We start from the raw sequence: 19,072 nt of genomic DNA on the forward strand, positions 1-19,072 counted from the left end.
CTCTCAGGGTCTCAGTTTCCTCAACTGTAAAATGAGAGTAGGACAAAATGGTTTCTGAGAGCTTTGATGGCTCTGTTGTCCTTTCCAACTCTTAAAATAAGATTATATAAATAAAATAAGATTCTAGAATATGAAAGAAAGTCCCATTCTGCTCACCCCTAAGATTCAGAAAACCATGTGCTAGAATTAGAAAGTGGAGGCTCAAATGAAAGCCTTACTAGTACGTACCTCCAACAACCCCAACACCAACGCTACTCCTCCTGGTATTCATTGGTGCGACATGAAACCATTCATTAGCCTTCATGTTATATGCTTCCACAGATGACAAACCTGCAATAAATCCCAATATATCACTATTCTTTTCAAATTTCTCAAAGCCAACACCATCATCTGAATATTATTTGGGGCTTTATTTCTTCTTCTAAAATTTAAAATAATTGTTTTTTTTAAAATATGAATTGTTGGGGGCAGCTAGGTGGTGCAATGGATAGAGCAATGCCTTGAAGTCAGGAGGACCCAAGTGCAACCCAGTTTCAGACTCTTGATACTGACTATGTAACCCTTATGTAAATCACTTAATCCCATTGCCTCGCCAAAAAAACAAATAAATAAATAAAAATATGAATTGTTTCAGGGCTATTTAAATTAAATTCTGGGCCAAAATATTTTGTGCCAATTAGAATAATATGAAGAGAAAGAAAATAACAATATATAACTAAGAGTCAGGAAGTTCCTGGGTTCCCCCCTCTAAGACTGGAGGTTATGTGACCTAAATGGGTGTGCCAAGCAACTCTCAAGGATTATAAATTACAGATTGGGTAAAGATCATCCGGAGCCAAGGGAATTTTCTCATCAAGCTTTCCTTATACCAAATAATCAGAGGCCTAGATCATAACACACAAATAGATAAGGTATAGAGGGTAAAGAGCAAGCTTTGAAGTCAGGAGATAGGTTAAATTCTTCCCTTAGGTAAAATATAGTTGTGTCATTTAAGCTTTCAGTGACCTCCCAGCAATTTTCTAAGACTACTAATTACAGATTAGTTGCCAATCTGCCCCCACTGAGAAAATCACAGGTCTAGGTTAAAAAAAAAAATTCTTGTACATATCATTAGTACTCATATTATAAAATTATTTGAGAAAATCCTCATAATTTTTTTTAAATGAAACTTCTAAATTATTAGCCTGATATTACTCATTTGTCTGTCTTGACCATGTGAGTGACCAAAGGAGAGAAGACCCAGGACAAAGTTTACCTGTACTTCCATCAAATCCCCCAACTGCATACAACAAGCCATTTAAGACAGCAGCTCCTAATGTGCTCCTCCGATCTCGCATGTTAGCGACACTGGTCCACTGATCTTTAATTGGATCATAGGAATCAACAGTTCGAACTCTTAACGAACCATTGAAACCGCCCACAGCAAAAACGAGGCCAGACATGTAGACCATACCTGTAGCAAAAAGGAACACATCTATCAAACTCCATGTATCACAACTGGATGAAGATTGCTTTGTGACCTTTCAAATGCTGATACTCAATGAAACACTAGCTGAACATGTCTTGAGAATTACTGCTCACTCGCATGCTTTGATAATTACTGAGTTTTTAATTTTTTTCTATAAGAATCTTGGAGACATTCTACAACATTCTATACAAGGTACAAAATATTGTGGTATGAATTTCAAGCACCATTTAATTGTGACTTTTTCAAGAATATGTATAGATTTAAAATACTGCATATTATTCCTTCATTTTTCTATATTTGAATCTGAACTACCCCTTTTGTATGTTTTCTACTTTGAACCTCTTGTGTTTTATAGCTTTTTAAAATAGTTTTTAATTTAAATAAATTTAAATTATTTAAATAATAGTTTTATTAAATTTATAGGACATGCTTTCATGTATCATGGGAAGAAGCTCAATAACAATTAGGGCATGTACTTGCCGAAGAAACATCTATACCACCCAGTGCGGCTACACTGATTTTCCTAAAATAGTATTTTGATCATGTCAGTCTCTGTTCAAAAGGGTTCCTACCAACAAGAATCTTTTTGTTCTACCCAAAGAGCTTATTTACTATATGATAAACATTTATTACTGTGTAACAGGCATAATGTCAAGCACTGGGGGATAAAATTAATAAAAAGACAGTCCCTGCCCTCATGGAGTTTAACAATCTAAGCCTGATCCATAGTCTTCCTTGACAATTACAGTGGGAAGTGATCTCTCTCAATATAGAATTGTTGCTCTAACAATTTATTTGTAATGAATCAGGTCTTATGATGCCTTTTCTACTGTCTTAGCAAATATTTAAATTTTGTTTTTTTCACTTTCAAATATTTATATCTTCTTTCCCAAATAGATTCCATATTCCTAGTAGAACAGGACCTAAGATGAAATTCATTTATCCCACAAATATTTTACTGGCTATCATGTGATATCAGGTACTAAGCACTAGTTAAAGATTGTTGACAAGATATGATTCCTACTCTCACAGAACTTAAAATTTTTATTTAGTATGCCTGACAATTACTAATGCAGTTCGTTGTCTTAAAAGTAGATATTTACTAAATAATGGCTTGATTTAAAGGATTTCAGAGTTGGGATGAACTGATCTCTATAGTTGAGTATGAAAGCTATAGCAATCAACTAATAGGTATTTATGAATGTACCAGCCACTGAGGATAAAAGTAAAAAGAATGAAAATTTCTACTTTCATGGAATGAGGAAACTGAGGCAAATAATTAAGTAACTTGCTCAGAGTCACAGAGCTTGTAAGTGTCTGATATCAGATGTAAACACAAGAAAATGAGTCTTCCTGACTCTCAGTCCAGCACTCTACCCACTGTGCCACCTTGAGGTGATCACCCTTTGAGGGTACTTTTAAAAGCTATAAAAATGAAAACCCCCCACCTGAGATCCTCACCTTTCCCTCAGATTTCCTGTTCAGGGACCCCTAGCCAGTCATTCTACATGTGCCTCTGAATCACATTGTCCACTAAGGACAGAAATTGAAGCTGCAATCCAATATAGCAGATGACCATTGTAACACGTACAATCATACACACTAATGGAACACTCTAAATCCATTATTAAGTACTACCAAAATCTGACTTAAATGTATTGTTGGATGAAATGCCAGCAATATAAAAACATTAAAATCCCCTTCAGGGTAGAAGGCGTGAATCCTTACAGTTCTGTAAACATATTTAGTATTCAGTTATGGGAGGCAAATTTTACTAGCCTCTGTGTCTGTTGTCTTCTTTGTAGCCATATGTAACAAGAAGCAAGGGAAGTGACTGCAGTCAAATTGCTTCTGAAACCTAGCTAAGTGTCCCTGTTCCCAAGAATTCCCAAATCTTGCAGCAAGGGTATCTACTATTAACTGACTCATCCCTCACTACCTACCTCATCTTACATCCAGATGGCACTTAGGATGTAAGGAACCAGGCAGCAAGGAAAGGATGAAGGAAAGAGGCAGATAGGTGGTGCAGTGAGTAGAGTATAGAACGCAGTTCAAATTCAGTCTCAGACATTTGATTTTTCCTAGTTGTATGACTCTGGGCAAGTCACTTAACCCTTGATTGTCACAAAAAAAATGCAGGAAATTGCTAAAAAAAAAATTATAGTAGACACCACTATAGACTGCAAAGGTGTTTCTGAATTACCATTTAGTCAATGGACAATTTTAATACAAATTTTTCTATTGGAAAATCTTTTATTGGTTCCAAATCCCTTGATCAGCTTTCCATTGCAGAGGATGGACATAGCACAAGTACCCATACCCGCTCGGCATCTCCTTGAAGGCAACTCAGCAACCTGATGCCATCGCTCCTCCTTGAAGTCATAGCATTCCACACTTCGAATAGCTTTCGGGGCTTGACCGCCAACCACCACCATCAACTAGAAATATAAAAATAAGTATTCACTGTCATCTATTCACAGATTTTTAAATGTCCTGAACAAGGTTTGGGGTAGAGAATTCTGGGACAATAAGGGTGGGAAGGGGAAAGGGGTAAGGATGGAAATGCCAAACTTCATACACACACACACACACACACACACACACACACACACACACACACACATATTTTGGGGGGAGGGAGGCAAAGTAATTGGGGTTAATTGACTCATCCAGAGTCACACAGCTAGAAAATATCAAGTGTCTGAGGCTGAATTTGATTTCAGGTCCTACTGATTCCATAAAGCAATATTTAATAAACATCAACTTGGAGGAGAAGGAATGCCTGGGATAAATGACTACTGTATGGTACATTTTGTAAAGAAGTTCAGAAACTATGATAAATTTCTTATATTTTAAGAAAAAACAGGATATAAGTGAACCCCCCTCCCCCAAAAAACCCCAACCCATCAGTATATATTCAACCAAAGTATTCACGTGATATTCTAAGTGGATTCTATTTCCCCAAAGGTCAAAGGATTAGTACTCTAATATCTATATCAGAAGATGAATGTGAAATCAATAGGTTTGGGCTAAAGCAATGAGGTGAAAGGTCAAGCTGGGAAAAAGAAAGGAAAGATAGTGGAGAGGAAAATTTAAAAAACAACCAACCAACCAACCAATAAAATCAAAATGAGAGCTCTCAAGAGAACTTTCATATTGAATTCCACCTTCTATGTTCCCATGAGATAAAGGATAGAGATTTTTAGGAAGAACAATGACCACAGGCACAGTAGTCTCTTCTCTGAGTCTACAAGAGGAGATCAAACATATTCAATCCTATTCAAGCAAATATTCGTTGGTACCCAGGATTCACTTTGTATTATTTTAGATATTGGAGGGCAGGAAGGAGGGAAATAAAATGTAAAAGACTGTCCTTGTCTTCAAAATGATCACCAATCATAAGATCCACATCTATGAGATGATTAAAGGATAATATAAGACAATATATAATCAACATGGGCTATGGGAAATCTGGGAAAGATAGGAAAGGCTTCCTAGAGGTCTAGACCTTGAAGAAAGAGGATAGGATAAGCTTTGTGGAGGTCTAGTTCTTATCAGATTTGGAAACAAAATTAGTTTTCTTTTTACAGAGACTTTTACTATTTTCTGATGACTCTTGAGAAACAAAACCGTCACAAGAAAGAAATCATAACGTCAGCTATGTCATTGCAGAGAATGGCAAGCAGCTTGAGGAAAATAGGATGAAAGGAAACATAATGAAAACTGAAGGAAACAGAGTCAGAAAACTGACAATATGGGATTGTGAGAAGATAAGGGAGAAACAGAACACTTTTTTTTTTTTTTTGCAGGGCAATGGGGTTAAGTGGCTTGCCCAAGGCCACGCAGCTAAGTTATTAAGTATCTGAGGTCGGATTTGAACTCAGGTGCTCCTGACTCCAAGGCCGGTGCTTTATCCATTACGCCACCTAGCTGCCCCGACAACATTCTTAAGGGAAAAAAAAGGACCCACTTAACAGAGATCTCTGAGAAGATGAATGAAAATTAGTTATTTCTGTAATCTAGGCAGTTGAAGGAAACTTTAAAGTCCTTGGGGGAAAAAGTGAAAGTTAAAGTATAAAATTATTTGGGTCCTACTATTCTACCAAAATTGAGTGCAAATGAATAGAATGAGACTGAGTTGTTCCCCTTCCATCTCCCAAAAAAGGAGAGAGACAAGATTTCCAAGATTACAGATTTCTACTTAATTGTGTTATCAACTGTGAACTGGGTATTATATACTACTTGGAGTTCAAATGTATGTCTCCCAGGCAGTTTAAGTGGTATAGGTCCACTATTAACATATGCTTGTTGCAGATGAATAATTTTTCTTTAGGAAATTAATTTTGACATTCATAAAATATCAATAAATATATTAATTTATTTTACTTCTCACAAAAAGGAGGTAGGGAGAGAAAAAGAAGGAAAAAAGTCAATATTTTCATCTATTAAGGACAGTAATATGCATGCAGAAGAGGTACTAAAAGCATAAGGAACTGCAAGTCAAAATAGACAGACAAAATAGAGATTAAAGGAAATAACTTTGGGAGAAAGTGAGAGCAGTGATAATTGCATGAGGTGAGGAGCTTGTGATAAAAATTCACTCAAATGTCATCAACAGTTGTTAGAAACTCTGAAGCTCTAATCTTTCAAAATTTCACAGTATCCCAGTTTTAAGAACACCATACTTACTAATGGAGGGAGGGAGAAAAAAAAGGAAATGAAATGCTGTAACCAAAAGCATGTATTTTGAACAAAAAAGTCACAGATGAAACAAACTTGATAGAAGGTTTAAGTAAGAATTTAAGACCTTTTGAAGTCTGTCCTAAATTGTTTCCAACTCATTTCACTCTCGTGGGCTTGTATTTTTTCATCTCTTGAAGATCAAGTATCAATGAGTATTCATATAGTGCTTTTGAAAAAATATTACCTCATTTGATTCTCAAAATATTGTTGGGAGATAGGTTCTATTATTATCCCCATTGGACGGATGAAAAAAGAAGCAAACAAAAAAAGTAGAAGTGATCTGTTCAGAGTCACCCCACTAATAAGTTTCTGAGACTGAATTTGAACTCAGATCACTGCGATAATAGGTCCAGAGCTCTAGTCACTGCATTTTTCTTCCCTTTCACATCCACAGTAACAATTTTAGCATATATAAAAAAATGGACAGATACATAGCAATAAAATATCTTTATTTGTAAGAATATTTACAAGTCCTAGAAAGGCAGGGGATTAAAATAGGACAGAAAAAGTCATGGAATATATTAAGATGTGAAAACAAAGAAAAAAAACCATGACACCTAAAACACCCCCCAAGGTTTCTAAATAAGAATAAAAAAACTCTCAAAAACCAAAACTAAGGTCTGAGATATGAAAGCATTCACTCACATTAACATGATGAGTCCACAGCAAAAAAAGCATAAATAAAATAAAACCAAATCCCCAAATAGCTACAAAAAACAAACAAAATAATTCTGTTTAACTAAAAAAAAAGAAAGGTTATGGTTAACTTAAAGACAAAGCCTGAAATATTTTTCACCAGAAGAATTCTCTTGCTCTTGGGCACTGCCTCATTACCTTCATTATCATGAACATTATTATCACTAAATGTGGGAAATGCAGGCAGATTTTTTTTAAAGGCTCTGCTTCTATTTAAGACTGTCCTTGAGATGATAAGCTGGGATCCTTACAGAGGACAAACTTTTAAGATGAGCTTGCTCTTGCTCTCTCAGAGTCTCTCTCTCAGAGTCTCTCTCTCTCTCTCTCTCTCTCTCTCTCTCTCTCTCTCTCACACACACACACACACACACACACACAGACAAATGTAATAGAACTGAGCATGGGACAGGTTCCTGAATCTCCAAGCAGATAGCTTTGCTTACAGAAAAGTCAGACCAGGAATTGTGATTGGGAGCTAAGATCCCCAAACAGGAGAAGAAACAGCACCTGGAGTAAAGGTCAATGGCTCATTACAGGGGATTACAAGAATATTCTCCATTGAGTTAAAGAAAACAAAAATGAAGAAATTAAGAGATCTGTTAGCCCAGTGGATCCCAGATGAACAATCGAAGATGATACATATTCTTGGGAAGGGAGAGGGAGAGAAAAAAGGAGAAAAGAAGAGGGGAAGGGGAAAAGGAGGGTGGGGGAGAAGAAAGGAAATGGAGGGTAGAGAGGGAAAAGGAACAGAAAAAGGATGAGAAGAGAGGGGAGGGAAAAGAAAGAGTAGGAGAGAAAACAATAGACTTCAAATATTTGGCATTTTTTTCCCAAATACTATTCAAAGAATTTTAGGAAGTAACAAAGATAGGCCAGAAATGAGAGGTAAATGGAACAATAGAAAGTTCATTGGTAACTTAAAATTACAGCCAGTAACAATGAATTAAATGTCAGAAAAGGAGTCAAGGAGGGTCTTATGCAATAGAGTGAAAAATGCTAGTGATAAAATAAACCTAATTAAAGAGGTAGGTGGGGAGGAGAGCAAGAAAGGAAGGCTACATTTAAACTGGTCAAGAAATGGAAGTTGGTTTTTTTTTAAACTTTAACTTTTGTAGGCATTTGAAAATGATAGTAAATAATATGGAATCAAGGAACAATCGAAAGGTTTGCTACTGAAAAAAATAAGAGAATATTTGGAAAAGGTGATCATTTATAAAATTAGTAGATTCAGTTGGCATGCATACTAATCTACAAAGAGGCCTAGCAAATGTCCTTACTGATCCCACTTAGAATAATTTTTGCATAAAATCTTTAAGAACTGAGGAGAGATCAGAAAATTTGAAAAAGGCTAACACTTATTTTTAACAATAGTAGAGGAAGTGAATGCCTTCAAACTATGTTTTGGTAAGAATGCTCCATTTTTGTGGTCCAGAAGTATAATTACATTAGTGTTTGGAATTTATGTGTAATTTAGGGTCTTAGCTACTTAGGACACTAAGAGATTAATAGGAATTAGAGGCAAAACTTATATCCAGGCCTTCTTGACTTCAAAACTGGTCTGCAAACCCCTGCATTCCTTTTTATATATTTTAAAATTTATAATTATTTTTACATCCCTTTCTATTTATTGAAAGTGAAATAAGTATTTTAAGGAGGGGAAAATCTTGCCAACTTCGGAGAGACAAAGGATTATAAATAACAGGGAGTAGGGGTATTTTTTTTTAAGTATACCTAATAAAGTTGCATGTGATACCAAAATCCATCAGTCAAATTGACAGGTGAAATCTTTCTGGTTTAGAAACATTCTCATAAGTACTGAAATTTTATTCAAACTGCAATGTGCCAGTGGGCTGGAATTTATAAAGAATTAACCAGGAGGTGGTGTTGAAGTCCATTTCTAATTTAAAAAAATATATTAACTCTCTAGAAAGATGAATAAACAACACATTGAGAAAATCTTCAGATGATTCTAAGTTTAGAGGTACTTATTAACATTGGAAAAGATAGAAAAATAATTATCAATATAGACTCTTGGGAACTAAAAATATGGGCAAAACTACCCCCGTATAATTCAATTTGGAAAGAAGGAAAATGAATACATTGGAGAGAAACCATTAAAACACTGAATTTACTGAGAAAGTAATACTGGAGGGAGAGTTATAATTAAACACAAACACAAACACAGACACAAAGAAACACACTCACACAAAGACAAGATAATAATGGACAAAAAAATTAACTCATATTTCTTAATGCAATACAAACAAAAAGTCATAAAAGGGGTAGCAGATCAGAGTTTATCTTCCACATGTCCTAGTGACATCATCTCCAAGATGTACCCCAAAGGGCAGGGTCTTAGGTATTATAAAGATTCAGATAGAGTGAAGAGAATCCCACATGGAAAAATAACACTTGAAAGGGGGTTTGGTTTGTTTATGAGGAAAAACCAAGGCAGTAAAATATGAACAATTTTATTAAGGAGAAAATGAAAAGGGGACAACATATCATAGATTTAAAGCTGAAAGAACTCTTAGAATTCCTTTACTACAACTCCTTCAATTTACAAATTAGGAAACAGGGCCAGAAAAGAAGAAGAGTGATTTGTCCAAGGTCATAGAGAACAAGACTATGGACAAATCCAATGTGAACTAATGTTAAATTTCTGAAATGCCTAATGCCTATGAGTCAGGAAAGTGAGAGATTGAAGGATTGAATGGATTAAAAAAGAGGGAATTTTGAACAATTTTGAAAACCAAAATAACTTTAAAAAAAATGGGTCCATCTGAGAGAAATGATTAAAGCATCACTGGAAATAATTTTTTCATGTGAAATGGGGGAACCAAATAATCTTGTCTTATTTTGGTATGAAATAAGAGTTCTTAATCTTAGTATCTATGAACTTCTATTTTTAAAATATCATTTTTCAATATTGTTGGTTTCCTTTGAAATTTATTTTGTGCATTCCAAAATATAATTCTGAAAAGGAGTCCTGCATAAGCATAATCAGACTTCCAAAGGGGTCCATTATATTCCCTAAATCAAGACCCCCTCCAGTGAAATCTAGGCTTCCATTTGAATAAAATATCTAATATACAGGAAGGGATGTTTTCTTCTGATTTGACAATTAGATTATTTAACTCTCCTTAGTTCTACACATAGATTGAATGAAATTCTCAAGAAGCCATGTACAAGACTTTGGACATGAGAGATGTTTGGTAATTTAGTACGGAAAAAACCTTGAGTCCAAAAAATTCTTATTCTCATGATATACAAGGAAATATATGTGTGAGATATATCTATCTATATTCATACAAATGTATGAATATGTATATATATACACACACAATTACATATATAAAAATTACACACACACACACACACACACACACACACACACATTTTTAAGGAAGCCAGAAAATCTTAGAAAGACGATGTGACATGTAACTTAGCTATATACATATTTCACATCTAGATGGTGCAGTAGATAGTAGGTAATTAATAAATATAGTAATTAATAATTAATTAATATAGTAGGTAATTAATAAATATTTGCTGATTAATTGAATTATTGGGTTTGAAATGTTAGATCTGGAGTCAGAAAGACACAAGTCCCAGCCTCAGACACTTCCTAGACAAGTCACTTAAACTGCTTGCCTCAGTTTTCTCAACTGTATAATGGGTTGCTGTAAAGATAAAATGAGATAATGAGTGCCTAACACAGAAATGATGGGGCCAGAGAGGACCGCCTGAAATAATAGCTCCTACTTTGGGCAGGCTCATGGGTGTTCTCAGCCGAGTCCGGGCACTCTTCATTAGTGTGCGCTGCTCAGAGGGCAGCAGGTGGTACTTCATGGCTTCAATGAGGTAATCTTTGCAGGCGCTGCTGTTCTTCACTAGGGTTTCCTCTTCCACTCTCTAAAAAAAAAAAAGACACAGTTTGGCATGTTCCATTAGAGATGGGGAAGTGATAGGTGGAAGACAGGGCTTCTCCAAATACAACAAAAGATAACACATCCCAAGGAAACATCATCTGAAAATGGAGCCAAGAAGGCAGGAGAAGAAAATTTAAAAAGCTATCTCAAAAACTGCTAAACTAAAGGGCCTGCTGGGGAAAAGACAGATGAGGGAATAGTATGCTGGGGAAAAGATAGATGAGGGAATAGTATGCTGGGGAAAAGATAGATGAGGGAATAGTATGCTTTTCAGTGTTTAACAACCAGCTCTCTTCAGGGGAAAGAAAAGGTGTCACACACACACACAGACACCACACACACACAGACACCACACACACACACACACACACACACACACACACACACACACACACGATATTTATAAGCTTAATCTACATTAACATATTCTTCACTACTTTCTTAAATATAGGCAATCCACAAAGCAGTATCAAAGCCTGATTTGTAGTATTTGTTGATTTCCAAGATGTCAGTCTCACACTGACAATTTAACAATGGGCTTTCTAGCTGGTACAAATTAGAAGAAGACAAGGGAAGAAGAGGGAAACACAATATTGTGTGAATACTGGAAAAAGCATCACTTCCATATTAATTTTATTATTATATTATTTGTAATAATATATTAGCCATACATAATTAAAATGTTTTATTATAATATTAATTTTAAAATGAAGTCAAATAGTAAGAGGCACAAAGTCCCTAGCAGGAAAGCTATGACTGGGTCAAATAAAACTCACATGAAGCATATAAAATAAATTATCCAAAAAAAATTTTAGAAATATTTTTAAACACTATTTCCCCATTATAAGTAATAGTATCCCTTGCTATAATTAGTTTTAGAATCAGGAAAATCTTTAAAAGATTAAAGAAGTTACATCTCAAATGGGATACTGTAACCTCAACTGCCCTCATCACCCCTTGGCAGTCCACTGAAATAACCTCCTCATCTTTTTGGCTGTCTATATACTCTGGTCACTGATAGATCCCTTCCAATGAAACTCAGGATTTTGTCCCTGTGTTTTGGCGGATGAGCTTTCGCGTCATCTTCCCTGCACTTAGGATTTCATGCCATTCCAACATTTCCAAAAGGTGATGCCTTGTGCAAACTCTCCCCTTTTTTCTACCCCACCCCACCAATGTTATTTGTCACCCCCCAGGAGAATTAGAAGTTCACTGAGGGCAGGGAGTGCTTACAAAGCACTTTACTTTTACAAAGTAAAACTTTTTTTCAGATTATCTCATGTCAGTGATTACATGATATAAGTGACAACATATCTGTGACTCCGAGAATATAGAAAAATTAGCTTCAGATCTGTTCCCTATAGAGAGTTGAAATTAGTATGAATTAATTCAATGACTCTGATTCATGAAATTAAAAGAAACACATTTTAAGTATGTTGTTCAACCAAGAAAGGACAAAGTTTTCAATTTTGTAGGGTGTAATTAAGGTTGAATTTATTCCTCTTTATTCAAAGTAAATTATGTTTCCTCAGCTAGAAATTACTGATATAATTACATATGACAGTTTTAAATAATTACATTTCATGGTAATTTTAATTAACACTGGCCTCAATTTATTTCTTCATTTCGAGGGCTAGACATCCCTTTGAAGAGTTACATTTCCATAGTCAAAAACAGGAGCCTGTTAAAAAGCAAATAAAATAAGACTACACCAGTGATGCACAGTGATTGTTTCAAAGGAAATACTACTACCCAAACCAGAAAAGTCAAAATCAAGGGAGAGGCTGAGAATGGGATCTGGTCTTGAAGGCAGATGGGCCTAGGATCAGTGTGATGATGGACACAGTAAGATCAGACCCATATGGCTGTAGGGGTGACAAAATGGTACCTCCTATTCAGTCTTTGGAGCATCTTCTATTGGGTTGCCCTTTGGGCCTACGACCCAGAGTTAAAAGTTTTCTGTTCTGCATCTAAGTTGGCTTACCTGAACTAAATATTCCCGGGGAAGCAAAGGTAGCCGTACATGCTCCATCAGTCGGGCCATCAGCTCCTGTCTTACATCTTTGTCATGGTTTACCCAAGCAATAACTGCTTCAAATACCTTCCAGAAAATAGAGGGGGGAAAAATCCAATCATGATTACCAGGTAAAATAACTAGGCTATTATTACTATAAGCAGGAAATTACTAGACCTGTGATTCCATTGATAAAGAGAACTCCAGGAAAAATTTGCTCTTCCAAAGTAATTTTCCTTATGTGAAGGCCTGACCTCACACCCCTATTCAATAAACAGCAAAGGTTCCCTTTGGTATTTAAAGTCTTAACAACCTGATCTCTTCCTAATTTGCTGACTATATATATATATATAACTCTTGAGCCCAGGTCTTCCCACTATCTGTCCATTATACAACACTGTGTGGAGTATAATAATCCAGACTGCATCTTACAAGCAGACAGCATTTACTCATTCAATGATACTCAAATTCAGATTTTTAATGAACCTCAAAAATTCCATTTCCTCTCATTATTTTACATTGTAGAAATGACAGAATTTGACCTAATCTTCTCATGATCTAATCTTCTCAAACTTGGGAAATACCAACGATGACTCACTGAAATGATTTATTTCAAATCATTTTTCACAGGTTGAACTTGGTTCTGCTTATCTAATCTAAATTTTACCTTCCTTTAATATAAGGATAATTAGGTTTCCAAAATAATCTGGAATTGCTAAATCTTTATAATAAACATCTTCTATCTTTTTCCATGAAGCCTACATCCCAATATATTGACTGCCACACCAGCGTTTCTTTAAGCTAGAGAAAACCATATTCTGGATCACAGGCATTAAACTTCAAAGATCCATACTTTTGTTAAGTGACTTGCTCAGGGTCACACAATTAGTATATGCATACTCATATTTTGTTGACGATTCTAATTATCCTGCAGAATAAGATGAACTCTTCATTTTTTCACAGTATTAAGCAGAGGCACTGTAGCTAGAAAGGTGAGCTCAGATTCAAGAAGAATTGGGTTCAAGTCCTGCATGTCCTATTCATACTATGTGACCTTGGACAAATCTCTTAAACTCGCAGTATTTTAGGCAATTCTCTAAAAGTACATAGAATATGCCAATTTTCTTCCCCTGATAATTTCTTATACCAGTGAAATCATAGGTTCAGTCTCTATCCCCATTACTCAATCAATTGATTAATCAGTAAATATTTCTACTCAACAGCTATGTGCCAGACTCTTCTCCAGGCACCTGGAAGATAAGAGCAAAGAATGAAACAATCACTACTTGAACTCATCTTGTGTGTGTGTGTGTGGGGGGGGAGACAGACAGATAGACAGTTAGGGGGAGAGAGAGAGAGAGAGGAGAGAGAGAGAGAGAGAGAGAGAGAGAGAGAGAGAGAGAGAGGGGCAGAGACAGAGACAGTCAAAGGCAGAGACAGATACATATACAGAGAGAGAAATAGAGAAAGACAGGGACAGAAAGAGGCAGAAACAGAGAGAGGAAGAGAGATGAAGAGATAAAGGGAGACAAGAGACAAAGGCAGAGACAGAGACAGACACATATACAGAGGGAGAGAGACAGAAAGAAAGAGACAGAGAGAATATGGGTAGATAAATGAATAGAAAGATTGGGAGGTAGAGATAGAGATGGAAAGATGGATGGATAGGTAGGTAGATAGATGGATATGGATGGATGGATGAGCAGGCAGGTTAGGTGAGTGAATGGATAGGATGGATATATGGACAGATAGGTAGGTAGATAGATAGGACTGCTAGATAAATAGATAGATGATGGATGTACACACACAGAACAGCGAAATACAAGGTAGTTTTGGAGGGAGGTCATGAACAATTGGAAGGATGAGAAGTCTTCACATAGAAAATGGTGCCTGAAGGGCATCATAAAAGAAGAGAAGGACTTTATGTGGTGAAAAGGAAGGAAGGAATACATTCTAGGTATGAGAATGTAAAAGCATGGTGACAGACTGTAGGAGTGTCATTAATGAAGAACAGAGTTCAGCTCATTCATTTTATAGATGGAAACTGAGGCAGAGAGAGGTTAAGTGATTGGTCCAGAGTCATATGGCTAGTGAGTATCTCAGTCAGCATTTGAACTCAGGTCTTCCTGATTCCAAGAGTAGTGCTCTAACCACTTCACTGAGAGTAATATATTGTTAAATGACTCAACTAGGGTCACACAGTTAGGAAGTACCTGAGCCAAGATTTGAATTAGGGTCTCTCTGACTTGAGATAAAAGCCTCTATTCACTTTAATACCTTGTTGCTTTGAGAAAAGCTAGCAAATAGCCTGTATGATACTTGTGGGAAGTTCTCTTTAACCCCTGCTATCTGGCAAACTATTCCATAATCTTTGCCAAGAATACCCTAAATAGAGTCATAAAAAAAGAGTCAGACATGATTGAAACAACACCTGACTTTTATTCCATGACTTGGAATTATTCTTGTGAAAGATGACGCCTCATGGCTTCTTCAACTTCCTTGAAATCTCTGCAGCATCAGACATCATGAAGCATCACCAATTTCTTGAACTTTTTCTCCTCACCTCTCTTTCGTTTCTGAGATACTGGTCTATTCTACTTTGGTCTGTGCCAATTCCTCAGTGACTTTTCCTATCTCCTTCACAAATTTTTCCTCCTCTCACCTTCATTCCCTCAAGATAGAGGTATGTAAGATTTGTCTTTAGCTTTGCTAACTTCCTCAGTCATCTCTTCTGTTCCCCTGGTCTTTGATACTGCTTGTATGCAAATCATGGAATCACAGAATTGGGAGAGTCCTCAGAGGTCACTGAGTCCAACCTCCTCATTTCACAGATTAGGAAATGGAGACTAATTTTTCAAAATCCTCTCTTTCTCTCTCTCTGGTAAATAGCACTTTATTTATTTATTTGTTTGTTTATTATTTATTTATCTGTGTGATGGCTTTTTTTGCAAGGCAATGGGGTTGAGTGATTTGTCCAAGGTCTCACAGCTCAGGTCCTCCTGACTCCTGGGCCAGTGCTCTATCCACTGTGCCACCTAGCTGCCCCTCAACATTTAGTTTTTATAAGATTTTGAGTTTATAATTTTTTCTCCTTTTCTCCCTCTGATTCTGCTCTCCCCAAGAAAGCAAGCAATCTGATATAGTTATACAAATAAACAATTTTCTACATTAGTCAAGTTGTGAAAGAAGAAATAGAACAGAAGGAAAACGTTATAAAAAGTAAAATAAAAATGAAAATAGTATGCTTTGATTGAGACTCTATAGTTCTTTGTCTGAATGTTGATAGCATTTCCCATCATCAGTCTTTTGGAGTTGTCTTAGATTGATGAGAAGAGTTGTCAACTATGGTTTATCCTTTCACAGTGCTGGGGTTACTGTGTATAATATTCTTCTGGTTCTGCTTACCTCACTCAACATCAGTTCATGTAAGTCTTTTCAAGTACTTCTGAAATCCACCAGTTCATTTCTTAGAACAACAGTATTGCATTATATTCTCACACCACAACCTGTTCAGCCAATTGATGGGCATTTCAGGGTCTGCTCTTTCAAAAGAGCTTTTGCTATGTCTACATATGTTCATTCTTTTCTAACTCTTGACACCAAATGCCTTCTGTCTGACTAATGCAATAATCTCTGATTTCTATTCCTGCCAGAAGCACTGTTGCAATCCACCTTTCACATCCAGACCAGTTTTAACTCATTTTTATGTAAAGATATGAAGATGGCATTCCACTAACTCAAAATCCTTTCATGTCCTCCTACTACTCACTTGAATAAATCATGAATTCTATAGCCCTGAATTGAAGCATCTCCTTCATCCATAAATGAACCCAAAATAACCTTTTAATCTTATATCCCATAAATCTTCAACATGAATTCTAAATTTCAGACAACATAAATCAGTTGCCCTTTACTGAACATCAATTGCATTTTCTGTTTTTATTCCAAGAGAATTTACATTTTATTTATTTTTTAATTTTTTATGGACAACATGGAATAAAAGAAGCATTTCCATAACACAGTATACTTAAAAATGATGCTTGCACATGAAATTGCAATCATATTGTGTACAATTTGCTATTCTTTTTAATTATAAAGTTATCATGTAAATTTTTTACTTTCCCAGTCCCATCCTAGAGATAACTATTAGACACAAATATATATGTATGTGTGTATATATAAATATGTGCAAGTGTATAAAATGCAAATATAGAAATTAAGTGTGTATGTATATTCTAAATATATGTCCACTTATCAATTTTCTATGTATGTGGATGGTATCTTCCTTCATATGTCCATTGTAGTCTACTAACTACATTTTCTTGGGTTTTTCCTTCTACCTGAAAGGCTCCCTTCTCTTTCTTTCTGCCCTCTCCATCTCCATAGCTCAGAAATTTTTTATTTTGCCTCAGAAATCCTCCCAGTTCTTCAAGGTTAAACTCAAATACTTCCTCCATCACCGTTGTACTCTACTACCAGTCCTATTGTACCCATCCAAGATAATTTTGCACTGTAAATATTTGTGAAAATCTTCTTTGTCCTACTAGATTACAGGCCGATTTAGAACAAGTAGTTTTCTGTGTGTAATTTTGCATCTCAAACAGTATTTAGCATTGTGAGTGTTCAATAAATGCTAGTTCAATAAATGAACTAATATTCTATTTCTTTAAATTACCAGTGCTTTCTCATAGTTTTCTCTCAGGATCCTCATATTCTAATAAAAGGGGGGGGTTCATATCCCTTTTGTGGTATCCCATTTCATCCTTTTATAACAGTGTGACTGAAAATGATGGACCACAATATAGAGACTCAATTCATCAACAAGGATTTATTACTTGTCTGTTATGAGCCAAATACTGTGTTGGGCTATGAGAATACAAATGCCAAGAAAAAACCAACTTTAATTGCAAGGAGTTGATATTCTAAGAGGGAGATAATAAATACAAATAAAGTATATGCAGCATAAATGAAAATGGAATAAATATAAATATATACCCAAAGATAAAATACAAGGTAGCTTTGGGAGGGAGGGAAATAAATACAGATGATGGTTCCTGAGTTGCATCTTACAGTTGGAGGCTCTGGGTGGCAGAGGAGGAGGAGCAGAAGCACTCCAGTTATGTGGGACAACCCGGCCAAAGACACGGACAGGAAAGATGGCGTGGCGTGGGTGAAGAACAGAAGGGAGGCAGGTTTGGCTGACTTGTAGAGTACAGGAGGGGGAGGAATAACCAATGAAGCTGGAAAGATGGATGGGGCCAGTCTGTGCAAGACTTTCAATGATAAACAGAGGAGATTTTATTTGATATTAGATGGAATAGGAGGCATTAAAATTGATCATCAAACAAGAGAGTCACCTGGTCAGGTCTGCACTTAAGGTCAAGTGCTTTAGTGGAGTTTGTGTGTGTGTGTGTGTGGGGGGGGGGAATAAGGGGCTGCTAGGTGGCCCAGTGGCCCTGGTCTTGTACTCAGGAGGGCAGGAATTTGAATCCAGCCCCAGACACTTGCCACTTACTAGCTATGTAATCTTGAGACAGTCAATTAACACTGATTGCCTTGCATCCAGGGCCATCTCCAGTCGTCCTGATTCATATCTGGCCACTGGACCCAGATGACTCCAGAGGAAAAAGTGGGTCTGTTGACTTAGCACAGCATCCCCCTCACTCAAATCCAATTCATGTGCTTGTCATGGCATCACTTCCCTGATGTCATGGTCTTCTTGGAAAATGAAGGACAAACAAACATTAGGGGGAAAATAAGACAGGCAACCAATTAAAGAGGCTGTTGCTGCTATCTAGCTAAAGTATGTTGAAAGCATAAAACAAGGTGGAACTTATTAAGTAGAGAGAAAGGGTCAGATTAAAGAGTTACTGTGAAGGTGGAAATTGCAAGAAATGGCAACTGACTGGATGTGTAGGTAATGGTAGAATAAAGAAGGTTCTAAGATAAAGATGAAGTAGTGAACCAGAGAAGCTAGAAGAATGGTAGTACCTTTGGCTGAAATAGAGAAATATGGCTGAGGGGAAGGTATAGGGGAAAGATAACAAGTTCAGTTTTAGACATGTGGAATTAATGATGTCTCCAGAACATCCATTTTGAAATACCCAATGGGTAACTAACTCCTCATGTGGGACTGAAGCTCAGGGGAGAGAAAAGGACTGGATATGTAGATCAAGGAATCATCTGCAGAGAGCTGATAATTAAACTCATAAGGGCTTA

General features: G+C 36.3%; 1 protein-coding gene across 4 annotated transcripts in view; it reads right to left on the reverse strand.

Annotated features, from left to right (window-relative positions):
- The window catches only part of KLHL2 (kelch like family member 2), a 142,272-nt gene that overhangs the window by 23,307 nt on the left and 99,893 nt on the right, over nucleotides 1–19,072 (reverse strand). For all 4 annotated transcript variants that reach the window (XM_074229013.1, XM_074229010.1, XM_074229011.1 and 1 more), the window contains 5 exons: nucleotides 12,824–12,940; nucleotides 10,673–10,822; nucleotides 3,789–3,906; nucleotides 1,256–1,453; nucleotides 229–330 (listed from right to left, as the gene is read on the reverse strand). In XM_074229013.1, the coding sequence (XP_074085114.1) occupies nucleotides 229–330; nucleotides 1,256–1,453; nucleotides 3,789–3,906; nucleotides 10,673–10,822; nucleotides 12,824–12,940 (685 nt within the window). The remainder of the gene's footprint in view (nucleotides 1–228; nucleotides 331–1,255; nucleotides 1,454–3,788; nucleotides 3,907–10,672; nucleotides 10,823–12,823; nucleotides 12,941–19,072) is intronic.

Source organism: Macrotis lagotis, chromosome 3 (genome assembly GCF_037893015.1).
Source record: "Macrotis lagotis isolate mMagLag1 chromosome 3, bilby.v1.9.chrom.fasta, whole genome shotgun sequence".
NCBI classification, from domain to species: Eukaryota; Metazoa; Chordata; class Mammalia; order Peramelemorphia; family Peramelidae; genus Macrotis; species Macrotis lagotis.